General features: G+C 36.8%; 3 protein-coding genes and 1 long non-coding RNA gene across 6 annotated transcripts; all 4 read right to left on the bottom strand.

Moving 5' to 3' along the window:
* Positions 1 to 2,981: 2,981 nt before the first annotated feature.
* LOC147491925 (uncharacterized) lies at positions 2,982 to 3,871 on the bottom strand. The gene is made up of 2 exons (XR_015198497.1): positions 3,292 to 3,871; positions 2,982 to 3,220 (listed from the first exon to the last, which is right to left on the bottom strand). It is a non-coding gene; the product is annotated as an uncharacterized LOC147491925 (long non-coding RNA).
* A 4,579-nt stretch (positions 3,872 to 8,450) lies between these two features.
* Positions 8,451 to 16,741, bottom strand: LOC147491924 (uncharacterized). Of its 2 annotated transcripts, none has more exons than XM_086566240.1 (11): positions 15,729 to 16,741; positions 15,373 to 15,625; positions 14,787 to 14,933; positions 14,535 to 14,650; positions 12,453 to 12,622; positions 12,116 to 12,186; positions 11,788 to 12,010; positions 10,534 to 10,843; positions 10,071 to 10,350; positions 9,132 to 9,291; positions 8,451 to 8,775 (listed from the first exon to the last, which is right to left on the bottom strand). In XM_086566240.1, the coding sequence occupies exons 3-6, from the start codon at positions 14,835 to 14,837 to the stop codon at positions 12,137 to 12,139; spliced, it is 387 nt and encodes a 128-aa protein (XP_086422366.1). In that variant the 5' UTR covers positions 14,838 to 14,933; positions 15,373 to 15,625; positions 15,729 to 16,741; the 3' UTR covers positions 8,451 to 8,775; positions 9,132 to 9,291; positions 10,071 to 10,350; positions 10,534 to 10,843; positions 11,788 to 12,010; positions 12,116 to 12,136. The 2 variants fall into 2 exon arrangements, with proteins under 2 accessions (XP_086422366.1, XP_086422367.1); XM_086566241.1 differs by having other exon boundaries at positions 9,132 to 9,282; positions 15,729 to 16,083.
* Positions 16,742 to 19,306: 2,565 nt separating this feature from the next.
* Positions 19,307 to 23,923, bottom strand: LOC147491923 (cyclin-A3-4-like). Of its 2 annotated transcripts, none has more exons than XM_086565742.1 (7): positions 21,586 to 23,923; positions 20,735 to 20,967; positions 20,551 to 20,641; positions 20,321 to 20,431; positions 20,069 to 20,225; positions 19,858 to 19,991; positions 19,307 to 19,752 (listed from the first exon to the last, which is right to left on the bottom strand). In XM_086565742.1, exons 1-6 carry the CDS (start codon positions 21,892 to 21,894, stop codon positions 19,960 to 19,962), a joined length of 933 nt encoding a protein of 310 aa, XP_086421868.1. In that variant the 5' UTR covers positions 21,895 to 23,923; the 3' UTR covers positions 19,307 to 19,752; positions 19,858 to 19,959. The 2 variants fall into 2 exon arrangements, with proteins under 2 accessions (XP_086421868.1, XP_086421869.1); XM_086565743.1 differs by having other exon boundaries at positions 20,072 to 20,225.
* Positions 23,924 to 24,063: 140 nt separating this feature from the next.
* LOC147491922 (early-responsive to dehydration stress protein (ERD4)) lies at positions 24,064 to 26,844 on the bottom strand. Its single transcript, XM_086565741.1, has one exon. It carries the CDS (start codon positions 26,710 to 26,712, stop codon positions 24,277 to 24,279), a length of 2,436 nt encoding a protein of 811 aa, XP_086421867.1. The 5' UTR covers positions 26,713 to 26,844; the 3' UTR covers positions 24,064 to 24,276.
* Between the last annotated feature and the right edge of the window lie 892 nt (positions 26,845 to 27,736).

Raw genomic sequence — 27,736 nt, 5'->3', positions numbered from 1 at the left:
TAATTTATTTAAGCCCAACTTCCACTTTAACTAAATCCATAGTTATATAATTTATTTAAGCCAACGTCCGCTTTAACTAAATCTCGTTATTCCGCTAAAATTGGAAATTATAAAATTCATAAATTTAATTAGAATATGTCGCAATTATTGTGGCCGAAATTGTGGTTTTTGAAATTCTTAACTACGACTAAATGTCTAAATCCCACAATGGATGACACATTAAATTGATCCAACTTTATTTTTTAGGGCAATATATATAGTGCATACAATATAATTTTATTTGTTTTGGGTGTACACTATTACTTATTTTATGATTGGTTGACTTTTTTCTTTTTTTCTAGTCACATGTGTGGTAAATGTTCAAGCAACTTAATTCATTTTTCCTTTTGTTCTTTCATAGATTCATTATCATTTTCTAGAAAGAAACTTTGTTATGTTAAACTTCATATGAGATTAGTGTGGAAGCTATTCTTTGTAGCGTAACGGTTTTAGAAAAATCGTTTTTTGTTGAAACTACTGTTTTTAGCAATTTAGTTTTCTGTCTCAATTTTTTTTTCCGTAATTAGCTATATTATTTAGGAAAAGTTGGAAACTCTGTGAAACTTTAGATGAGATTGTTTTTTTTTTTATTTATTTATATCATACTTTTTCGTAATTAATAATAGAGTTTAGAAAAAACTGGAGTCTCGATCTGTGAGTGCTCCAAAAAATAGATTGGTGACGGTATAACTATCTATATCTTAATATTAAAGCTCCCACAAGGGGTATTTTTCAAGCTCTATTAAAATTCCACGTCATCTCTTATTAAAACGAGAATTTCTCTTCTATTAAAACAAATTATATCACTTCTAATTAAAGCGGGAATCATTCCCCTATTAAAATGGGAATTCCTCCCCTATTGAAAAGGAAAAATCTAGCATATTTAATTAAAGCGGGAATTATTCTCCTATTAAAACATGATCTCTCTCTCAATTGAAAAAAAAAACGTGTTTTTAAAACTTAATTAAAACAATTTGTTAGAAAATTAAATCAGGTTAGCGACTAAAACGGTAATTCTAATTTTCTAAAAAAAAATCTAAATATTTTCAAAATAGCTAGTACGTATGCACGGGCCTACAAACTAGTAATATATATATAAAGATTTGGAATTCTTTTTTTTTTGGTAATTAGTGTTAGAATTTATAAAAAATTGGAGACTCTGTGAAGCTTTGAAAAATATAGCCAAAAGGGTATAACTATAATATATATCTAAGAGCATCTCTAGGTGGACGCATTCGTGGTCGCATTCTTCAAATTTGAAGAAATGCGTCGGAATTTCCCGGAATTCCAACTCTAGGTGGACGCATTCGTGGTCGCATCACCTGCTTGTTCGCATTCTTGTTCGCAAATTTGGCAATTTGGATGCGGATGCGGATGCGGCGCGACATTGGTAATGTCGCGCGCCATTGCAAATGTCGCCCCACAACTTTTTTGACTTTGACCAGCACCACACGCGCCAGTTGCATTGTCGCGCGCCACTCCTAATGTCGCGTAGGGGTTTTTTTTTTTTTGCGCGCCACTCCTAATGTCGCATGGGTTGTTTTCAAATTATACATGGGCGACATTACAACTGTCGCGCGACAGTGCTAATGTCGCGTGGGTTATTTTTTGGTAATCGAATTTGCGACCACCTAGAGTTGGTCGAAATTTGCGACCAACTTCTTCATTCGCATTCTTCAAATATGAAGAGTATGCTACCACCACCTAGAGATGCTGTAAGGATATAGATAGATAGGCTATTAGTGACACTCTTATTTTGCCACTCTTATCTTACACCCCTCCTGGTCCTCAGATCTCATAATGAGATCATGAGATCTAATTCTCATAAAAATTGCGAAATTTAAAAAAATTCATAAACCAAAAAACGCGAATTCCATCATTAAAACCCAATTTCATCACTCGAGAGAGAGCTTGCTTGAGGCCATTAACGACCACCTAAGCTATAGTGACAGCACTCAACCAACGACCAAACCCCACCGAAACCGCTCGGTTTTAGCCCCCAACAAAAACCCAACATTATGTTATATCCAAAACTCGATTTCCCCACTCCTCACAAATTGCGATTTGACTCCATTACTGCCTTTCAAAGCTTCGACGTACCCAATCAAATACCAATCAAACACAGGAAATGTACGTGCTCCTGCTATCTTATCAATTAATCTAGGTAGAAAAACACGTATATTGGGTTGGGAGCACGAATGGCCGATCACTGAAGAATTTAGTGGAAATTGTGACTTTGATGTGGATGATGCAGTCCAAAAGTTAGAGAAGATGGGTGTTGTTGCTCGGGTAAGCTTTTCATATATATTATTTTCATATCACTTTTCAGAGGACGACTCCAAGGAATGCAGGTCTGCCCAACTAGAGGTAGGCATCCTTCATCCCAACTGGCTCGACGGTGCAAACTATCTTGGACAGAAATATGTTAATGGCTTCCTCTGCAATGTCTGGGAGAAGATTGACTTCATTTGGTATTATGAAGACGTTGTTACTAAGAGGCTTGTTCACTGGCTCTTCTATACATGTATTTTATAATATTCTATATAGAGTTGCATGTAATGAATTTGTCCAAGTTTATTACACCTGATCCTACATTTTAATCTTTGTAGGGAGAGCTGCAGATGTGATGACATTTGAGGTGGGAGCGGTGCTTGAAGATGAAAAGTGGCAAGCCCCTGTGTACTGTTTTGAGAAGAAAGACAGATTTCAGAGGAGTACACTGAAAGGAGTTTTGGGAGGTTCTTTCTTAAAGAATTCAATGTAATTCATTATCACTGAAAGTCTAAAAGGATGTTTCCGAGGTTCACTCCTTTCTTAAAGAGTTCAATGTAACTTCATCTCTGTTTGGACTGATGATGAGAAATAAACTAGGGTTTACTTAATCAATTTGTTCTCAGTGACAATGCTGCTTACTTGCATTGCTTTCTGTTTGAAAGAAAATAAAACAGTCAATTTTAACATCTTTTATTTCGTCTTTCTAGCAATACGTTCAATAACATTTGTAGTGCATGTAACACCAATACAAATCATTTCTGCCACAAGGTCTCGTTCCAAGGTTATACACACGCGATAGCTTCTTGATGCTTCAGAGACTAAAAATTCATTCCAAAAATTATATAACTCTGCATGATGGAAAGCCTATTATCTCTCTGCTTGACGAGCTGGAAGATGCAGCGTACGACTTGTAGCTACCCTTAACAGTTAAATTACTCCAAAATGCTCGAGTACAGACATAGAAAACAAGTTTGTTACCTTTTAGGATGGCATCAAGTACTCATAGTACCCTGTGCTGCCTTCAGCACTAGTTCATCAGTGGTGGTGCCAATGGTCTCATTAGCACGCTTCAAACTCTGGCAGGTAGTATCTCCCAATAGAATCCTAAGTGAAAGATTAGTGAATCAGAAATATGGAAATCAAGCAGCCAAATGTTCAACTAACACTCTTAACAGACAAACTAGAGATATGGATATAAAATTTGAAACTGCGTAAAGTTTCTCACTTCACAGGTTTTCTTTTGACTATGTTTTGAGTATACATGCTGAAATGCATCTATCTTTCACTTAATAATGTCTATTCTTCTATGTACAACTATCAGAGCCATCTTTTCTGTTTTGCCTTGTGCTAGATATATCTCGGATTGGCTGAATTTTCTTCCCCCAATTGTGTCCACTACCATAGTTTCATAATTAAAGTTTGCCGAAAGCTGCCTAACCAACCAAAATCCTTGTTATCTCTGATCTACTTCTGGCTCTATCTTTCTTTTGATCAATAAACATGGTAATCTTATGAAGCTGAACTTGTAAACTTCTTTTATTTGGGGTAATTGGTTGTCTATGCTGTACATGGCCAACTCATCTCAATTTGAGGTCACCTATTGCCTATTGGGACAAGAACAGTGCATTTGATTCATACAACTACTATGCTAAATTAAGACAAATAATACTGAGTGTTTTATTATAACATTGTAAGTCAAGTACATTTTGAAAATCAACTCAATGAAGTACATATAACAAGAAAAGGTAGGAGAGAGATGGATTTAAATAGTTTGGGAGGAGTTCTAGGGACATATTTTAACTTAACACGTAAACAAACTCAAAATCGTTAGGACATTTATAAGTTTTGGATTAGGCTAATTTTTTGTAGATATGATCTCCTAACTATTCTAAACATTGTCACAAATAATAAAAAAAATCAAAAAATTTCAAACGTGCCAAATGTAGTTAACAATTTACAAAATTTGGCTAATTGTAGACCGTCATTTTCACCATTTTTTGATACTATATTTGGCAAGTTTATTTTTTTTTTGATTTTTATTATTATTTGTGACAATGTTTAGAATAGTTAGGAAATCATATTTACAGAAAATTAGCCTAATCCAAAATTTATAAATGTCCTAATGATTTTGAGTTTGTTTATGTGTTAAGATAAGATATGTCCCTAGAACCACTCCCTTAAATTATTTAGTATTCCTAATATGTGATGTAAATTAGATGCTATTATTAACTGAATTAACTAGATCATAATTCTACCTTGTTGTGTTGTATTATATATACTAGCAAGATGCACGTGCTATGCACGCGATACCAAAAAAAACTTACCGAAGAGTGTAAACATAATTTGGGTGAGCACACTTACAAAGACACACTGTCAACCATTTAAAATTTGAATTGAATGGAACTCCATTCCTATTTGATTTACAGACATATGTAAGCAATAAACTTTTAAGTATAGTTCCAAATCACATGTACTTTAAGCTTCTCATTCTAGCAAGTGCACGTTGCAAACGACAAAGATAAAAAGTTAGTGCATCAAAAACATCTATGTAACTTTATTCACTGAGATCAGTATCCAAACCTTAGGTAAATAGGTAATATGTAACCGTGTGTATTGAATTGGAAGAATGGGACATACCCTCCATAGCTGAGTCATTTGGTTTGCTAATCAATCATCCAAAATGGAATTAGAATGGCATGTACAACACAACGGCATACTCAGTCTACCTAGGATATTACATTAATATAATAATTAAAGTACACCGATAACAAAAAGAAGTAGGTCGCTCTGACTTGTCCTCCACTATAATAGCTGATATGTTGTAACCATCTACTCACAAGCAGCTACTCGCAAGTAGAGTGAGACGGGTGGGGAATCTATAGAAGTACGTTCTTCTTATGAGTGTTCATGCATTGGGCGTTGGCTTGAAACTGGGTCCCATATACGACCATAAACTTAGCAATTGTCAAAGGGAATGATTCTCATATAGTAAATGCATTATGAAATGGAATGCATCATACTCACATATATGCAAGAAATCATCAAGAATTCAACCCGTTGAATCCATTGATACTCCAATATTAACCGAGTATCTTTGGGATGAACTTAATTCAGTTAGAAAATATTTCTTTACTTATTTAAAGAAATAAAATTTCAGATTGTTATAGTTATCTAGAATTATAATTGGATGGTCTTTTTATAATCTATTGAATTAGATATTTCCTATTCTAACATGGATATTTTAGGCGTTGGATTTATCGCCAACTTTCTCCAATAAGCACCACCAAATATAGTAATATACCATAATTGTTTTTTTTTATTGTACATTATTCATGAACATTATAGATGAAGATCAGTTAAGGGAGGTGAAAAACGATATATACAAAAGAGTTAATTAAACAATATATATATACATATATATATATATATATATATATATATATATATATATATATATATATATATATATATATAACAAAACAGTGTGCAAAGAACACATAAATTTACTCCAAAAATTTATAAGTTTATTTGAGAAATATTCTTGACATAATCATATTGCTATACAAACATCATTTCTGACCTCTTCCCCAAGACATATTTTACCAGCTACCAACTTGGTTTATAACTGATTTAATCTTAATTCTCATTCCAAACGAACTAAAGAAGAAAAATATCAGAAAATTGGAACTGCCAAAGTAGTTCCAAAATGACCCCTATAATTGCATAAAGGATGGACTCTCACAGGGTTAAACCCTTTACTTGCTTTACCAAAAAAAAAAACCCCCTTTGCTTGTCATTAAGTCTCTTAGCTTGGATCCACTTTTTTTCACGTATATTGCAAACCTTTATTTCAGTAGGAAGGTTAATAACAACCCTTGCCCTGAGGATAAACAAATTTTGGGCTAAACTTGGGGCTTAATAAAAACACCTTTACAAAATTCGCACCTAATTAGTGGAAGTCGTCATTCATTGATCTTGGTTCGAATAAACTCAATGGTCCCCTTCCTGATAGTCTCTCCTCTTGTCTAGCACTGAGAGCTATTAATTTTGCAGTCCCTCTCTTATCTCTTGCTTTCTAACACCAGCATTCACAATATTTTAGCTGCTCTTGCTGGTTTGCAGCAATGCGAGAACCTAAAAACCCTTGTGCTCACCCAGAACTTCCAATCTGAAGTGATGCCAGCGGTTGACGATCTAAAGTTTGAGAACCTTACAGCTCTTGTAATTGCATATTGTGGCCTAACCAGATCTATTCCACAATGTGTGGCTGAGAAATTCCACCAAATTGCAGTTGTTGGATATATCGTTGAATCACTTGAGTGGAACCATTCCAAATTGGTTAGGCGGGATGCAATCCCTATTTTACTTAGATTTGTCGAACAATTCTCTTTCTGGAGAAATCCCAAGTAGCTTGACCAAATTGGAAACCCAGATTCTTGAAAGTCCTTAATGACTTCCATAAAATCATGTCTCAAGAAGTTCCAGCATTTTCTATACACAATCATGGGAAAGCGTCAATCCCTGGGGCCTTTTCTCCATCGAGATCCTTGATAGCAGCCATAACTTCATCTTCTTCAACCATGCATGTCTTCCAACTTCACTTTATGTTCACTAATAACATTTCAAATTCCATCCCATACATAATTGGTTTGGTGAGTCCATCGTATGAGTACAAAGAGGAGTAGTATTCTAATGTGTGGTCTCTAATTCTTCCTTTATTTCCCGTCATTCTGCCATCTATGATCATCTTATTCCTCCGGCTGAATCCATTTCGGATGCAAGCCATCCAATGGAAATACTTTGTGTTTTTGTCCCCCTTCTCTCTATGTATACCCCTAGATATTTGCCTCCATTTGATCTCCTCCAACCTGTCAGATTTACGGTTCACTCGTTCCTTTAGTTCGTCTTCCAGCAATTCTGTAGTTTCCTCTTTTTTTATCCAGATTATCGATCGCATTCACCTTTTTTTCGATTTGCTTGTCCACCCTACTCAAAATATTGCTTACCTTCTCTTCTATCTTTCTGCCGTATATCCTCTAGAATACTATAAGAATCTATTGTCGAATAACCAATTGCTCACTTGGTCCAACGAATTTTTCCAATCTTGATCAGTGACACTAAACTCGACTATTGAATGTAGATTGTAAGTTGTAGCTATTTAAACTTGATATTTTCTTCACAGTTTCTTTCTTTTCACTGTTCCTTCTTCAAATTCTAACTTGACATCTTTGGATTTAAGAAATGCCAAGTCTGGGTTAGATTCTGCTTCCCACATAGATGGATCGGATCACTACACACTCCAATTCGGGATAAAGCATGCAACAAAACTTATACACCAAATACCAATAATACTCTTGGCAAACATTACCATTACCTTCTTAAATTAGTAAGATCCTATCATTGAAAATTTACAGTAATAAGCCCTTGTAATTTTATGGAAAATACACATACCTTCGCCTGGTCCCTCTTTGATCCAAACCTACCCGTAAGCACAACTCTCTTTTTGTGATCCTTCTCTGCAGGAGAAAGGTCTTCTTCCTTTGACTCCTTGGGAAATGTCTTTTCATCTAATGTTAAACCTTTAACTCTTGGTTCCAATCCCAGGATATGCAATCATAAACATCCTGTTACTAAGATCACAAGATAGTTGAGAGTCGCAATTCCAGTAGCTGAACTCCAAAGCCTAAAATGGCAATGCAATTTAAAACCTACCATAGCATGTAATTTTGATACCTTTAACTATAAAATTAGTAAAATATCCGTTAAGCATATATATAATGATCAATTTCATTAAAGCACCACAGGATGAATGTGAAGTGTGAACCACGACTTTTTATTATTATTACTTCAGTCTAGAAACAATACCTATGCAATTCACATTCTAGTGAACTTAGATTTATTTTTTCTTTCCATATAACTTGTACATATATGATCAGTCATCCGCGACAAACTCAAGATTCATTTATACAGTGTGCGACTTGTAGTAACATGTTTAACTTAAAACGCATTAGCACTCCTATACAAAATCTGTGTTTCTTATATTCAGTATGAAATAAAATTATTACATACTACTTCTAATTACACAATAAAGTACAAATTTCTAAAAAATGCATAAGAAATAAAAGTACACCTTGTTAGAAGCAATAGAAACAATTTTAAGAGTGTATGAGTATCTCTATCAAGAACACCAAGAGCATAAGTACAAATGAAAGTACCACTGATCCGTCGTCCGAACAACTTTGTACAAATAAACCTTGAAACTAATCAGATTCATACATCTTCCATCGTTAATTTAATCTATAAAAGCACAAATTTCAAACATGGCGTAGCATGGAAAATTAAAACCAACAAACCAAAAATGTAAAGAAGTCCTGATAAGCCTGAAATCGTTCATAAAGCGTGAGGTAGCCAACCTTCACCAACCAAAGTGACTCACCTACTCAAGACACAGATTTCTCAAACCTGATCAATGGCCAAAGGACATCACCTATTAGAAATCTGTTGAAAATGAAAAGAATGCATTCCAGCAAGCAACAGAAAGTGAAACACATCCTCCAAGTTGAAGATTCCATTAAAAGAAAAACAAATAGGAAACACCAAAAAAAAAAAAAAACATAGTTTAATTTCAAATTTAACCCAATTGAGAATTGAATCCCGAAAACTTATGTAATTTTGTCATTAATTTTTTATTCAAGTACACTACACTCGAAGAACATAGATCCAAATATAGTGTTATTCGCTTCAAAAATTCATACAAACTTTAACAACCTTGCAATCGTCCAATCTCTTTAAGAAAATCCAAGGGAACAAAAGCTAACCTTTTTTCGTGCTGCGGCTATCTCGGCATTGTCACAGGGCACCTCTGCTGATTCCGCAATGATTGCCAAACTTGCACAGAAGTTTTTCATATAAGCAAGTGTTACAGGACCAAGGAGGAAGCACTTTCTGATCCAACTTTTCACCCTGGAACTGTGGCAACTGAAGACAATAAATATCGTATGCACAGGAGAAAGCACTGTAAGCATGCTATCACAGGTTAATTTTTCCTATTTGCTTATGTGATTTGTTACATTATGAATATGCATAATTAAGTATTCATCATAAACCTTGATGTGTAATAAGGGCTGAGAATTGCTACCAAAGAATCTCAAGTAACTTGAGAAACAAAAGGTTCTTATGAAAAGGCCTTCTGCAGGGAGCTATGAAAAGGATCAAGCGATCCATTCTCTGGAAACAGCTGACTCTATAGAACAACTGAATGCCTCCATTAAAACCCCATACCCCACCCTCTCTAGCTCAAGATGCATTGCACATGCTCTCTTCTAAGCTGAGAATGTTTGACTTGAGGAGGATTCTTTTTTGTGTGTACATTTCATAAGGTGGTTTTATATAGTTTAATGTATTACGCCCTTTTATGGGTGCACTTAATGTACTCTTCATAAGTATAATGAATCTACAACCCTAACGTGCAATGGTGGTAGATTATTTTCCACTTTTTATCCCTTCTCCTTCTCTCCTGTTAGAAACCCTAAACCTAAAACTTGGATTCAATGCATATCAGGTCAACCATAAGATTTTGCTGAATGAGATGTTCCAATTGACCTAGTCCACGCCTGAGACTTCGCTTGTAAATGTAATCCCATACAATGTATTTTACTATCCAGATAATATAAGGATGGTAGAATTTTACAAAATGCAAAGATGTAGCTACACTCTAATAATTAATATCATCAAAGGAACGAATTAAGCAATCATACCGGCAACAAAGAACATCCTTGGCCTCGAAGAGAACACCCGATATTGCTTTGGGAACTCCTAAAAATGGTCCACCAATGTTCATCACCGCCTTTATATGTTTTGCACACGGTCCGATCCACCACCACCGCCCATTGGAGCTGGTGCCTCGACCCACTTCATAAAATGCAAGAAGTATAAGACTCCCATCGAATGTGGAAGGACAACCACTTTATTCCCGTTGTTTGTTGCCACCATGAGTTCTATATTACTTTTAATTATGCTTAGAGTCTGGTCCCGCACCTGTGTCAATTGGGTTTTGGCAATAACGTATGAGCTGATATAATAATATTTATTTACAAAGCGTGATAGTTACATGTTACAACACGAAATCTTCCATGCATGTTTACATACTTTTAACAACTAATTATTTATATTTCAGTATTTCACATACCACAAATGACGTTGAATCCTCAATATGATTACCTCAGTGTGCTGAAATGATACTCTCCAGTCATAGGCAACCATGTACATGGTTTTCTCCTCATATCCAATGCGCGCCAAATTAGCAATCGAAACAGCCCACACAAAGTAGCGGTGCAAAATAATCACGCTGCCACAAGTCCAATTGGATGGCCTAACTCTTATACCAAGAGGATCAAGTCCATATTAAGTTATCGAGGGACATGTGTTCAACCCAACATCATTCTTTGGTACAGATGATGTTGCCCGCCTATGTGAGAATCTAGCGCTGGCGCCCTAGGGCAACGCGTCTCCTAGCCTAGCAAAGCATCAACTGGAGATCCTCCAGAGATGTATATTCCAGGCTTTGTTATTCATATTGTAACACAAAAGGCGAGCTTTCTTCCTTAATGGAAAAGCTGGAGTACTAATGAAAGGGAGCATAATTATAGATCCTATATAGCAAAACAGAGAACTTCAAGAATATCATTGTTTCGCCATGTATGTTCCTTGATCATCTCCCTTGGAGCTAATGATGAAATAGTATTATATTCCTATAGTTTCAGTTTCATCATTTCATCCGCCTATGTAAAATGCCAACTGGTGAGGAACTTGGAGAGAACTAATCTCAACTACTAACATAATTTTTATTTGCACGTTGATATTTGCATATGCCACTATGCCATGCCATGCCATGCAGAAAGCACTGGAAACCAGAAGAGCTCAAGTTGAAGCCAGTGAGCCTGATAAAGTCTGAATTATCTTTACTTCTTCAGTGAAGCCAATTGCTATTGCTGTTTGCAGACAGTTTCTATTACTCCTCTCCCTTGTATGGTCAGTCACCTATGTCATGTAAATGTTACGACCTACTGAGGCCATGAATATGGGGACTCTAAGAGAGGGGATATAGAGAGACGGAGTTGGGGAGCAAAATTTGTGCGATCATTTTTCATGGCTAATCTTTGCTACTTCATTCAATATCATTTAAAACAAAGATAATCAATATTCACTCTTGTAACTATTTTCAAACAGAATCAATCGTTAGGTGAACCAATGAATCACACAAAGTTCTAATCATACTAATAGACATTTGCAAATTTGAAATAGCAAATTGAACTGATCTATACAGAGATAATTTCAAACATTTCCACAATGAAAACAACAAAACTCAAAACCCCATTCTAAATAAACCAAAAATAAACAACATTTACCTCAAGAGCAAGAAAATAATAAACTCAAAGATTAACAAAAAAAAAAGTTATATGAGAAATTACATACCTCTTTCTAAACTCTCTTTCTCCAATAATCATGTCTGAAGAAAACGATATCTTCAATAGCAAGTGCACACCGCTTTTAACGAAGTCAGGAAAAGAGGGTCATATGTTTGTGTAATACGGAACCACTTCAAATTCAGTGCTTCTCAATAACAATTCTCTCTTGTAAAAGAACCTCTGCTAGGTTCAAGTACTGCACAAAACAAAATTTGATACGGACAGCAGACCTACAGAAGGAAAGAGGTGTGTATAATTAGCAATAGCAATAAGGTTTACATGTCAGTATTAAGGAAAAAAATGGGCTGAAAAAAATGCATGAACATGAATTGTACCTTCAAATTCAAAAGGTTATATCAGCAGATCAACTTTGTAGCACTGTAGATGATATGCGAGCGGCAAACTTCTGGACCATGTGGATGTTTTAGTTTGTCAAGGGAAAACCAAGTTCACACCTTACAAAAAATGACAAAAAAACAACAAAAACAAAAACAAATACTGTATATAACTATATACTACATGTGAAGCTTTAAATGGTCAAAGCGGGACAATACTGTATATCTCAACATCCCATTCCGAGTTAAGTGCACCAGTTTCATGATCCACTAAGAGGATAGCCAATCGTAGCCACAACTTACAATTTATAAATGTCAGAAGAAAATAGCAGCTAACCTTTAATCTTCTTCTTCTTTACAGTGAGAACCCCCGATGTGGATTGCTGAGTTTGGGAGTCTGGCTGCCCAACCTGTTCCTCGGGCAACCGTTTGAAGTCTTTCATATGCTTGCTGGCTATATTTAGTGATTTCTGCTTGTTCACCAAGAGCTGCTTGTAACCTCCACACCTGAGATGGAAATTCTTATTAAAACAATATTATCAGCTATAGTACCATGAAACTCTAAAAATCTCATCGAGATGATCATTCGTTACATGGAACACGATTAACAGTAAAAAAACAATCGTCAGATCATATGAATGAGAGCCCAACATTTATCCCAAACAATTCAAGAAATGGTAGAAAAGAATGACATGCACCTCTTCAAATGGTATCCTTTTTGGCATCTTCTTCACAATCTCGGTGGATAACCACGAAAAAGTATTATACCCGTGTTAACATCCAAATAACAAAACCAGAAAACGAGAAATAGGCATGTGTATATCGGACAATACAAAAGACCACCACGATGTGATCCGAGTACTTAATTCAAAATTTCAAACCATAAGTTTCACACGACTACAAAACCATGTAGCACACAAGACCAAAGGCAAGATGTTCTAATAATAATATAACCTAACAGCGGTAGCATTACACACACCACCACCACTACCACCCACACACACACCACCACCACGGTCACACACCACCACCACCACACAGCGGTCACCACCGGTTGACACACACACCACCACCGACCACCCGGTCCACCCACACACACCACCACCACACACACGCAGTCACCACCAGTTGACACACACACCACACACACGCCAGTCGTCACCACACACACACACCATCACCACCACACACGACACCACCACCACCACCACCACACAACACACACCAAGACACCACACACACACACCACCACCACCAGTCCACATACACACACACACACACCAGTCACTACACGTCTACACACACGCACACCATTCACCACATACACACACCAGTCCACACAACACCCACAAGAGTCCACAGTCCACACAACACCCACAAGAGTCCACAGTCCACACTCCCATAATCATGCAAAATGCAGAACCACATGCACGCATACAACCATACACAATCACACTACCATAAACAAACCTATGATAAGAAAGAAAAAGGATCCCGGTGGATTTGAACCACCATCACCTGGGATGCATGAAGATGGCACTCCAACTCCCAAGAGCTCTCCCATTTTAGCTAAAGATCCATTATGTATTTTCTAAGTTAAGTACAAAAACACACAGACTAACCCAACAATTGTTATTAGATAAATCCATAACTGCATCTCACAACACGGTATGTCTACCTCCTCCCACCATTATGTTCACAAATCACACCCCTTTCTTCTTTAAACCACGAGGCGACCATTTAAGTTATTTACACCAGAGTAGTACCAAACCATACAATTTCTATGATCAAATTTAGCGACAAATAAACTCAACGAATGTGAATCAAATAAAATTGAAGAAAAACATAATAAAAGAAAGGTCCGGGAAGTCAAAGCAATATAATCGAGAACAATTACCGGATATGTTTTGATACATCCCATATATGTCTCTACAATTTTTTACACAATTGATCGAGGAAAGCCCCGTCGAGATATGATGACCATTGTAACTTGAATTTTGTGGACTTAAGTGGGCGGTGGGTGTTCTTTTTGGTTCTTGAGCAAAAGTAGAAGAGAGGAATAAGCTTCAAAACAGATCAATTAGGTGGGAAGACAAAGGTGAATGCTTGGTTGCATATCTAACATATCATAACGTGATAGTTTACGACAGGAAAGTCAGCATCACCAAATACCATAATGGTACGTTTGATTATCTTTTAATTAGAAAGATGAACATAACATAACCATCCTTATCATCAGAATATATATATATCCTTTGTAGAAAATATTCAGCTAAAAAAACATGAATCAATCGTATCACTATTAAAAACTTCATATAACATCTTCACCACCTTAAATTTCCCATAGAAATATAAAACAGAGTATATTATACCGCTGAGTTAGCAAACTATCTATTTTCACACACATAAATGTACTTACAACTCCAATAACTGAAGGAAGCCAGCCTTTATAAAGTGCCCTCGGGCCTTCTTCCCGGAGAACAGTTGATAGAGCATGGAACATGCCCCTATACTGGTAAGGGGATTTCTCTCAATCTGCGTACAAAAGAGGGAAATGAATGTAAACATTAAAGTTTATGATGAAATCTGAAAAAAGAAAAAATAGTTAAAATTTTCATACACAAAGGGACATAGAAATTCCAATAGATGCATGAAAGTCATAATTCATTACCTGTACAGTGAGTCTACCCCGCACCATGTCCATTGGGTAAATAGCTGACATGGCAATGATTCCAGCACATTGCTCCAGCTCCAAGACGTAACAGAGGAGTTAAGGATGCATCTTCTGCAAAATTCAATTACATGATGCTCTTGCTATCTGCACAACAATAAACAGTTACCCATTTAAACTGCAGAGTGACTGTATAGCAGAAGAATATAGGAAAACTATGATAACACATTAAGGAACTGGTTACGTGGACTAATCAAGCAACTATTAAGCCGGTATCTGATTTCAGGGCAAAAATCAAATTAAGTTTCTACATATAACTGTTCAAGATTAAAATGACATATTCATATATAGTTACTTTCGGTTTGGGTAAAGATTAGCGGAAACCCCGATCGTAAGCCCTCATCCGACCGGAAAAAATGAGGATAATCTATTGGCTAAAATCATTAATCATTAAACAACATCTCGAATATATTGGGTAGAACGACATCCGTGGGAACTAGTAACACTAATAGCACATTAATGGTCTTATTAAACAGGTCCAACCAAGTGTTAACCATGAATTAACATGAAACTTTGTAAATTGTACCTCGGTGTTGATTTTCAACCTATGCGGTCTTTGACCATCTTCCAAAATTAAACAAAGAAAGTGCATCCCGAACCCGATTCTATTGATCTTGTATCAATTTCACCCATAACCGATATTTGAAGTTCAAGATGAACCTTGCTATGCACGCCGATGTAATAATAGACAAATCTTTCATTCTTTGCATCTAAACCTTAAGAATTAAATGCGGCTTCTCCAATCCCACGTTCACTACAATTTTCTCCACTTTAGGAACCTATATATACACAAAATTCAACAAAACAATCTTCAAATCGACCAATGCCACAAAAACAACTAAAGTGTGAAAATTTACAAAAAGAAGGAAAAGGGTGTCTTACCTCGAGCATATTAGTGTAAGCATAATATGATAGAAGGAAAAGGGTGTCTTTAAGCAAGGGGACAATTTTTTCCAAGTAAGTAGTCTTGAGACGTTGAACCTTTTCTGCTTCAGATTTTTCCAAACGGTCAATCACCTATTCTTTCATCTCCAATTTCAACACGATTTCCAACACCAAGTTCAAGAAACCAATGTGGGTTTTCAAGAAAAGCTTCAAATATTGTTCTAGAGAGCCAAACAATATGCAATAGTCTATGTCCGTTGCTTACCTTTTCTTTGATTCCCCGGTTTCATTTCTCTGAGTCAAGCTTCCACTCATTGCTCTAACAGGCCTTAACTCATTCTCAGAGGACATCGAAGATCATAAGTCGCTTTTTGCCGGTTTAAACTTCAAGCTCCTTTGTGCGGTCAATATCACGCATAAGTTCCTTTATTTTTTCTTTCTGGTTTTCTCCATGGTGGATGTGAACTTGGTTTCTTTGGCTTCCCTTTCCGCTTCAATGGCTTCAAACTCTTTAACAGCCCTCCATCCTAGCTAATTTGACTAGTACTTGCTCTTCATTGGCTTCCTCGATCTCTGCTTTAGACCCTCAATGGAATTTGAATGAGACCTCGGTCTCGAAGTTGAAGCTTCGGTTTCTTTCTCAACCCGCGATTTATTTTCTAAAAGACACGCCATATCAAGCTTAAGCTTACTCAAATCTGTTTCACGATTCCAATTCTCTCATAACTTGAGCATACCGATAATTTTCCCTTCCTTTCTGACCAATGCTCGTCCACCTTCAATTCTTTTTCTCGGTCTTTTAAGTGTTTCAAGCTCCTTTTTTTAGTGTTCTAGCTCAAATTTTGATTCTTCTATTCTACGATTCAGATCTTTCATCGCCTTATTTGCACTAAAGAGCTCGACTCTGCACTGGAATCTCATGTCTTCTACGCAACTTTAATGTCCTCACTTTATCTTGTCGATGTCTTTCTTAGCCATATGGAGTTCTCTTGCCCTTGAAGATGGCTTCTACAAGTTCAACTTAGTGCAGAAATAATTAGCTTGCAATAGCAAAATAAATTTGGAAAATAAAACAAACAATAATAGTATGTCGATTTGGATTTGAAATATGCTTATATATTGAACTTGTTAACTTCTCAATAATAAGATTACATTGGACTTGGATTTGAGGAATATGTTTTGCTACGTGACTCAATTTACATAAGATGTCACCTGAATTAGCACTTTAAAAAATAAAATTAACAATGTTAAGCCTCAATGAGCCAAAATTAGTTAGTTGGGATTTTGAACCAAATAATACAAAATGTATATATACCATCACCCTTTTATTTACCTTGCTTTAATTATAAATATAAATTTAATAGAAAAAATATTCTTGAATTACACATGCAATAGTTCTATGATTTAGTTAAATTATATTTAAGCGTTCTCAGATATATGCTACATGAACTTTTCGCATTCAAGAAAACATACCCAACATCTCTATATAGCACAATCAAATGCCGGATCAATTGCATAAAAAAGGACTGTTTTAGAACTTAGATATAGGCCTAAATTGATGTTAGGCCTAAAGTATTTGTATCTCAAGACGCCACACTTAATATGATAGAAAAAATCGATTGTTCAAAGAATTAAAAGAATTCTAAATGGCCAAAGAACAGACCATAGGATCGACTCGAAGCGATTCGCATAGATGATCGACATTGTCAAAATACATAAAACCAAAATGAAATAGGAAAAATTACCTTGAGCTAGCCCGCAGATCGTTAATGGAAAAAATTTGTCAAAGAAAAGATAAGAAGTTCGATGGGATAAACACGGATTAATATTAATCATAATTGAGAGATGAGGAGTTGCATCTAACCAAGATCTTGGAAAGAGTTAATGAAGAAAGGAGGGAAGTTGAAAGAACTTCAATTATTAATTGGAAGTTAAGTGGGTATTAATGGTATTTAAGTGGGTATGAATGGGAAGACAACACCGCGTACATGTCAATATAGGCGTGGATTTGGGTTTTTGCCCTAAATTGACATAAAACTCCTTTGTCTGTGTGTTGTAATTGAAGGGTATAAATAGAAACAAAATATTAAATGACGAAATAGTCCTTTTTAAAGACATTGAATAATATTTTTTATATTTAATCAGGGGTATTAGGTGGTAGAAAAAAGGCTGGTCTAATTTAAAAGGCCAGGTTAATTATGGTGTATTTTACTAATAGAGATGGGTGATTTTCAACTTACAGCCTCATGATTGCAACTTAGTAAACATCATAACGTTATTAGTGTGAAAAATTAATACTTAATAGTCATAGAAGCATTGTTTGTGTATATCATTCATGACTTTTTTTAATAAAATATTGTGTAAATCATTCATGAATCATGACTTAGTAACTCATTATCAGTCCGTTCACTCCGTTGTAAGCATTCAGTCCCTTCTGTTAAATATTTGGTTCAATGGTTTCCACATATAATAAGGTAACAATGTCAACCAGTCTGTAAAGTAGATGCATATAGCGAAATGGCTGCTGCTCCAATTCCTTTTCCTCTTTTTAGTTACTTTTTTTATGTGTAAGAGATGTTGGGATCCAACGTATTATCTTTCCATTTTCTAAGCTAAGTATAAGTGTATAACGATATCAACTGACAATTTCGGAAAATTTAGGTAAAAGTGATAGAAAATAATATATATGAAAAGCTTACCCGAGCAACAACACACATCTTCTCTAACTTTTGGACTGCATCATCCACATCAAAGTAACAGTTTCCACCAAATTCTTTAGTGATCTAGGTAGAAAAATACGTATATTGAGTTGGGAGCATGTACATTTCCTGTGTTTGATTATTGGTATTTGATTGGGTACTGCAAAGATTAAGGCAGTAATGGAGTCAAATCGCGATTTGTGGGGCATCTCCAATAGGGGTATAAACCGTATAAAGTGAAATTTTTACCTCCCAAATGTTAAAAAAAACTCTTTCCAATGGAGGTGTTATACCGTAGGTAATAGAGTATTAGTTGATAGACAGTGTGAAAAATTTTCCTCTCGCTATCAGCTAATAAAAAGCCCGGGCGACACTCGAACAGACGTCTGAATAAAAAAAAAATTCAGACGTCACTTTAAGTAACGTCCCTTTCTAATTCTAAAGTAATTTTTTAACTCGGACGTCACTTTAAATAACGTCCAGTTTAAATTAAAAAGGGACGTTAAGTGATGTCCGAGTTTAAAATCTAATTTTTTTTACACTTCTCCATTAGAGAGTATAGAGTGTGGATATTTATAGGTTATACAATACTATACAATTAGAGATATAAAATCCTAATGGCACCTACGTGGAGGTGTAATTTTACACCCCCCATTGGAGATGCCCGAGTGAGGAAATCAAATTTTGGCTATACCATAATGTTGGGTAATGGCGTCAAGCGAGCTCTCTCTCTCGTGATAGAATTGGGTTTTAGTGATGAAATTTCAAAATTTTGCGATTTTTATCAAAATTAGATCTGATGATCTCAGGATGAGATCTGAGAGACTAGGAGGGCCGGAGGGGTGTGAGATAAGAGTAGCAAAATAAAGGTGTCACTATAGCCTAACCGATATATATAGATTGGAAATATTTTAATGTCTAGGTTACAGACTTCTTTGATCCAATCCTTTTCGAGGATGTCCATTAGCCAAGGCGGAGGAATTTCTAACCATTCCATATCCCTAGCTATAGATTTTCCAAAACTTGCAATCTGGTGTGCTGCTGCTACATAACCACTTCTATGCACCCAGTTGCATGACACTATCCCAACAGTGGATAATAAACTTTTTACATCATCTAATATTAACATTGAGTTCCAAGATAAACTGGTTTTATGTTGCTTTAGATAGTCAACAGCAGTTTTACAATCCACTTCTACTTCTAGTTCTCGGCATTCGAACTTCTTGCTCCATTCCAAAATCATAGCTCAGTCATCTTTTAATATCTTCAAAGTACTCCTTAGGGATTTCTGAAGGAGATGTCATTGTTGCCACACATTTGAACTGTTTTCAGAAAGCACTCAGTTAGAATTGGATTGAGTTCTTATTGCAACAAAAAGAATCAGCAAGTAAAACAGCAAAAAAAAACACGCATCCAGAAATTCACACCTTATGCTGCTTGTATTTATCTCTTATTGATGCCCGTGTGCTCCTTTTCTATTCAACTGCAAGTCATGAATCGCAAGGACACAGTCCTTCAGATCAGACGGTCTATAACCCAATTGGAGCTGCAGGATCGCTTTCTGTAAAGTGTTGAATAACATTACTCAGTACTCTTTTTAAACATAAACACTATTTTAAGTATCAAAGTAAAATTAACTACTTATCCAAGGGTGCATCTTTGGTAGAAGTGTAAAGTTGGTAAGAAAAATCACTGAGCAAGCAACCAGTAAGGGTAGGAACCGTAGGCAACCATAGTCCAATAAACTTAGCTCTGCAAGGTAACAGCCTAGGAACTCTAATCGCAAATTGGGGGACTGCAAAAGCCACATAACTCACTTATTAGTTCAAATATCTACAAGGACTACAAGGGAGCATAACAAGTAGAAATTCAAAAGGGTGGGCTACTCACTTCACAATCCCCTTGTGCAGTTCTCGTAAACCTCCGCAGGAAAGTCTTTATCGTGGGGTTTCCCATCTCAAAGTTCAGGAACTTAAGTATGTCCATCTCCATCTTCATTACCTGTAAACGGAACACAAGACATTTGCACATTCTGATGACATTGTAACAAGAATAACAAGTGACCATAGGAGGCTGATCTCTTTAAAGAGGTTGAAATTGCCAAGTGCAAATAGATTTACCTCTTGCTTGGTGTAGGTATTTTCTGTTATAGAGACAAAACGCTCAACACAAGGGGGGCTGGTCTCTTTGTATTTGGTCTCTTCGTATTTTCTGTATCAACAATAACAAAAATCATATATGACTATACAAGTCAATCATTAGTACAATCAAGAGAGCACTAAGGTAGTGAATTATCATTCTTACGAAGCAATAAGCATGCAAGAAACACCAAGAAGCTGAAGTTTCTGCCGGTTAAGAGCATTCGAAGAGAGATATCTATCCAGGTAGGAGATGGTGAGATAAAGGGTATCAGACACGAGTTTGTATTCCTCGGCAACTTCAACTAGCCAATCAACCAGAATACTCCGCATGTGAGAATTAATGTCCTTCTGAACCTTCTCAACGTAATCAGGCTTTGGCCTCCTTTTTTCCTCAGCCTATTCATCAATTAACATCAAAGTCAGGACTCAAGTACCTAACTTACACAAATAACACCAAAACCAAGCTAGACCTCAAAATCAAACGGATCAGAACTAAACCAGAATGGAGAGAATAAACATAGCCCTTAAAACCAACACGGCAACACCAACAACAACCAACAGTTGCATAACCCTCAACCAAAACCAAGTTGACAGAACCCAAAACTAAATAACCCCTCCCTCCCTTTAACAAAGTATATACGAAAATGAAGCTACAAAAATCCCCACTACGACAAATTACTTCCAGATCCCATACTAAAGAATAAATGAATCTAAATACGTATGAAAAAGCTTGAAATCCACCACATAAGCACAAACACAGAACCCCCAAAGCCAATTACGAGTAAAAGGAAGCAAAAATCACAAACCCAAATTTCCCTAAATTACACCAGAATCAAACCAATCCCCAGATCTAAGCCTAATCTGAAAATCAACATAGAATGAACAATTAAGCAGCTAAATATCAACGAAACAAAATCCCTAACCCAATTACACAACCATTCAAACACCCAAATCTCAATTTACAAAAAGGTTTACAACATATAAAAGTTAACAAATAAAAGTTGGAAATTATACCTCCATAGAGTGTAAATAGTCATAAATATCAGAAGCATAAGCAACACACATCTGTGGATCATCAGAAAGAACCTCCTCCTTCTTCTCTTCCTCTTCATCTTCATCAATCACAATAACAACACTACTAGCCTTTTCCTCTTTTTTCTTCTTACCAATTTCTTCACTACTACTACTACATACTCCCCCAACATTAGTAGAACAGTTCTTTAAGTTTGTTATTTCACCTAACACAACTCTCTTCTTATTCAGTGGCAGTTGCTGTTGTAAGGAAGTTTCAGATGCAGCTCTTTTCTTTGCTGCTCTTGTCATTCTTACACTGTTGGGCTTTTGGGGATTTAGAGTGAAGGAATGAGGAAATGTGAAGAGAGAAAAGAAGCGGGGTTTTTTTTGTTGGCTTTAATTCAAAATGCTCAGGGAATCTTTTGACTATGGGCATGAATGCCATGATTATTTTCTGTTCATCGAGTTGCTGGCATAATCCTCAATATTAATTAACAAGTAATCATCAACCAATAACCAAGTTTAACTTCTGATAAAATCCTGATTACTGTAACTGACAGAATGCAGGAGTGAGACCCAACTACTTTAAAAAGAATACCAAAAGTAGACGTCAAATTGGTCCTAAATTGGTTAAAGGAGGCAATGATACATAATTTGAAAGTTGAAAGCTCTTCATCATTAACTTTAGAGCTCTCGACGAATTTGATATGTATACCAGTCACGCAACTCAAACACCTCACAGGTTCATCCAGAATCATCAATGGTTTGCATGGCTTCCAGGAGAGTAGTGCAGGACTACATTGACTATCCCATCCTGAGCTCCAGAGAGCAATGATTGAAGCAAAGGAAGAACTACAGTCTAGAGAGTAACAACATCAAAAGAAGCGTATTATGGGACACAATATGCACTTTCAACCAAACCTTATAAACACAAATGAAAACAGTATTCCCAAAATGAAGCTCCATAACATAGAACATACCAAATGGCATCTTCTTCCTAGCATGAAATATCAAGCCGACTATATAGATTTACATCATATACATCCCAGAAACCAAAAAGATGCAATACCAGCAGCCTGTGCTCTGCCTTCTTTATGACCAGCCACTTAGTCTCCCCTTTGAAGAAACGTATTCCCCACAACCAAACTTACTTCCATTATCTAACAACGTGTGACTTGATTCACGCAACAAACCAAGAAAACCATGCCTCAACTACACTAATCCATTTGCACAGACCACATAAACAAACCTTTCAGAATATTTATGTCGACAATTATGCCCCTATAACGAGGCATCTTATTTATTCAAATCAATCACTCCAAACTCAAGACCCCTGACACTTTGAGGAGGCTACAAGGGAGTTTGGAATAATCCACATGGGTGGTGAATATCAGATGTAGAAATACCACCATAATGAGGTTGAATAGTCTTGCTATCCAAATCAAACACCCCCATATCACGACCCCCAAAAGTCTCATTTCCCCGGTAGCCATAGGTGTAATTGTCCGAAAAGTATATGCAATTCTTTCTTACTAATCAATCAGTCCAATACAGAGACTGAACTACTAAAACCCAAAAACAGAGAATATTCGCCTAGGTTATCGTCGTAACAACATTTCCAATTGCGTCATAATCATCACCATATTCATAATCAACCAAATTTTTTAAAACCATTAACAACTCCCCCATCCATTCTACCAAATAGAACTGATCAACCTCAGTAAAGGATCAATAACAACACGAGCTTTCGGCAACTCATCACCAACAACCGTCCCAAAGTGATTGACAGCGTAGAATCGTTCCTTATAAAACACAACATCCTGAAACGCGGGTATCTCAAATTCCACCTTATTCCAAGTAGAACCACCTATTCCAGTATATGCCAACTTTCTATGACAGTAGCAAATAGCCATAGCAATACAAGTAGACAGTAAAGGACTAGAAGACAAGACTACTTTCTGGACACAACAATTGCGAAAAAGATGGGCATCCGTGTCATCGTGGAAGTTCAACTTGGGCTCTAGACAATGGATTGAATAAACAAACTACTCTATTCAAATAGACACGGCCGATTGGTCTGGTCTTCCACATGATATTGTTTTGTACATTGGCAACAAACTTGATCTTCCAGCAGATCGATTAAAGAACGACTATTCACTATCAATTCTAAGGCTATCAAACTATACGATCAGCAAAGACGACAGAATTTGGCTGCTTTTCAAATGTAATAGTAAATCAGTAGCAAGCTAATGCCAATACAGATTTGCAAATTGATGATTGATATATATTCTACTTGCAGTGAAAATAAAAGAGGCACCGGAAGTAGGAATAACCCACCAGCTTCCCACATCATTTTTTTAGTTTGTTTTGCAAAAACAGCACAAAACTGCAGAAACCAAGTATGCAGCGGAACTACAAGAAGAAAGTATGTTGCAGAGCAACTGTAGTAAAGCAAAGCCTTCTAAACTAGTAGACATGTAAGTAAAAATGGTCCTAATAAGTTTTGGGAAATGATGGTTCACAACAAAGTCATAGAAAAAGGCACACTTCCATTGCATATACCCATCTACTGTACAAGTATCTTAAAAGAAGTAAAACCAAAATTTATAAACAACGAAACTGAACAAATTAAAGAGGTAGTGCTACATTACAATTTCATACTGGTAAACTATTGAATAGTGTTTTGAGCTCTCATCGTATCTGATATGTATCCCAGTCAAATGTTGGCTGTGCGAACAACTCGTAATCAGTGGTGGGGCCATCCACAAAACCATCAACAGTTTGTATGCCTTCCAGCAATGAGGGTTGAAATCGATCACTTTTCGAAGGTAATAGTTTATACAACAATAACAAGCCAAATGTGAATATAGCCTGCAACTTAGTAGAGTCACCTTGAACTGCAAAGAAAAGGAGCATTGAAAGGAGGAACAAGTCAACACAGAATCGCATGATGCCCAATACACTATCCATCAACTTCCCATCATTACCTGCAGGGAACCCACGGACTCTGTACACGAATAAAAAGTTGTACTTGTCAACGACATATCTATACCCAAAATATAAGGTACCAACTGGGACCACAAGTGGAGCGAACGAAGCATAGATCATTGTCAAGGCAAATATAGTCAGATTGAACGCATAATACTGTGCAAAATCAAATGTCTGCTTTGGGACAGGGGAGCTTCTGTTGATTGGATATACAAGAAGATCTTGTCCCTGTAAATCAATTCCGTGCAGCCCCGGAACACTAGAAGTATTGTTATTCCTCATCCCCGACTCAAAATCTCTCTCGGAAATAAGAGGGCTCTGGAGGCTATCTATTTCACGGTTTTCAATAGGGTAGTCTTCACTCTGTTCTGGTACCAGTTGAAGCATGTCGTTCTTCCGAAATCTCTGAAGCTTCTTTTTTATCCAAGGAACTGGAGCCAACAGATCGTACGATATGCCCAAAAAAGTACTTGTGATTAGAAAGGCAAGGGAAGAAAGGCATGATCTCGACAAGAATGATGCACTCATGTACTGCTCAATCCTTTTGCAATCTTCTCCATCCAAATAACATCGGCCCATTTGCAGGATTGCGCCCTCCAAGGTTGACTCAACCAAGGCACGCAGGAGAATCAGATTCACCAAGAAGAAGCAAACCATCTTCAACAATGCAGCTCGCTGCTCTCCAGATACAGTGAGATGCCGCTCAAACTTGGAGAGATAGGAAAGTGTTGATGGGATAATTATATACATGCTGACAAATATAAGAACATTGGGCAGGAACTGGAGGATTACAGTAGCAAACCAGCTCGAGCTCTGTACCCAAGCCAACCAAGACTGAGCATTGTCCATTGCTTCTGCATTGATTATCCGTCCAGCACTCTTGAGAGCAGTGATCACAGCAAGTGGAGAACTACAGAACAGCAACATCAACAAAAGAAGAGTATTAACAAACACTCTACGCACTTTCAAAGATAATCTCGTCGAACCCAAATGATTCCAATATATATCTGTTGCTGGTGGGGCTCGTTCAACTTTCCACCTGCTTCTCCCTAACTGAAGTTCCATAACAGAGAAGAACTTCCCAATGGGCCTCTTCTTCTCTGCTTGAAAATCCTGCACAGCCTTATTCGCAGTATACACATCCTTAAAAATCACAAAAGCAATCCCAGCACCCTGTGCTCTACCTTCTTTATAAGCTGCCATTTCCGTTTCCAGACGAGCCCTCAAATCTTGCATTTTCCTCAATCTTTCTTCCTCGGTAAGACCCATCATCGTCATAACCTGAACCCAAATTTCCTTAACCCTTCTCCACAACTCACGAACCTGACCCCAAAACCCCTCAGCCGAAACCTCCTCTTCTTCACCATAACCATAACCATCACCCTCATCCACAAACTGAGAATCAATCCTCGCAACCAACCACGAAATATCATTCCTAACCTTAACTAAATCACTAACCAAATCATCCAAAGCACACAAATCCATCGGCACAACAACTCTATAAACTTTCCCAGGATACTTATGCTGAAAATACTCTTCTAACGGAACCTTATTCCCCACCAACGTCTTCGGTAATCCTTGTACCATGATAGTAAAAATGGCGACATCATTCCCACTAGTACTACTAACATTCCCATTCCCATCTCTAAATCTAGTAATCCTCAATCTCTCCTCAATCATACCAATCCCAAAATGTACTAAACAAACAACAATAACAACAAAAACAAAATGCACCCATAACAAACCCGACCCTTTTTGGATATGATTAATAGTAGTCATAGAAAACTGATCATCCATAGTAGCATTACCAGCATATAAATTTAGAGGCAAAAGTAAACATATAGCGAAAAATGCAATGGATAGTAAAATTACACAACTACCACCTTCAATTAATAAGAATTGTGCTGCGTCAGCACCACAGTGGCTGGCGATTTCACGACCCGTGGCGTGCCAGACTGCTAAGAGTTTGGAAAGTAATGCGGTGGGGCCCGGCATACGGTGGTCACTTTTAAGTTTGAGGAATAGGAATATTAAGAGGCAGGTTAATGAGCCGATGGCGGAGATGTTTAGTAAGTATTGTATGTTTCCGTACCATGTTGGGTCATCTTCGTTTGATGGGGGAGGTGAAGAGTAGTCCATGGAAATTTTTAGTTTGTACTAGAATTTGGTTTCGGGGTTTTGAGGAATGGGAAAAATCATTGAAACGTGGTTTGATGCCTTTCTGCTGGTTTCGTTTTTGTTGTGGTTGACTACTGAGTTTAGGAAATCGTTGGGTTTGTGTTGGAATTTAAGCGAGTTGGGTAACTGGGTTCGAGTTTTGGATTTGGGTAGATGGATTCTATTAAGCCCAATATAAAAAATAAAAGGCCCAAAGTTGTGGGTCCAACTGAAGTTATCAAGTTGGTATAACCGACTAACCGTAACTAATTTACCAAACTTCGATATCTCTGCATGGTGCATGCCATATATATATATACTAGCAAACATGCACGCTTGATGAGCGTGGTATGCAAATTGGTGCTGCAGCCTGTTCTTTGATGTAAAATCTGAATTGAACTGCTGCTTAGTGCCTACAACATCCACTTGCTGACCCACACTAAGTACCAGCCAAGATGATATATTATAAAATATTTTTCAAATGATATTGCATTACGAAAACCAGATTAGTCTTTGTTAAACTCGACCAAAACAGTTCCAGAACAACCACTACAGCAAAACTGTACCAATAACACCTCATAAAGTATCCAATTAAATTACTATCAACAGCAAGCTTACTCCTACATTTTCACACAACACATTCTCCCAAGGACATGCAAGTACACAATTCAAAGTACTATCGGGCATGTGGTCTAATCCATACTATATCGACATCATCGCACTTGTATGCAACTCAAGAACAAAAAGTTTATGATTCGGGTGTGTTTCATGCAACACTCAAAAGCGAATTGAGTATGAGAACTATATCTTGGCTTATGACAGGAAGTAGATGCAAGTCCTTGAAGCATCTTCACAACTTCAGTGGTATCATTTAAATAGTATATGGCCTTGCTCGGCTCCTGCCCAACTGTACATGCAAATATTTCTGGAATTGCTAGATTAAAAGTTGCACTTAATGTAGCTTCAAATATGACCTCGTCAGATCTATCATCTCCAATACACATAA

Source organism: Coptis chinensis, chromosome 6 (genome assembly GCF_015680905.1).
Source record: "Coptis chinensis isolate HL-2020 chromosome 6, ASM1568090v1, whole genome shotgun sequence".
Taxonomy (NCBI): domain Eukaryota; kingdom Viridiplantae; phylum Streptophyta; class Magnoliopsida; order Ranunculales; family Ranunculaceae; genus Coptis; species Coptis chinensis.
The sequence above is the reverse complement of the archived record's forward strand: the minus strand, read 5'-3'. Positions and strand labels throughout refer to the sequence as shown.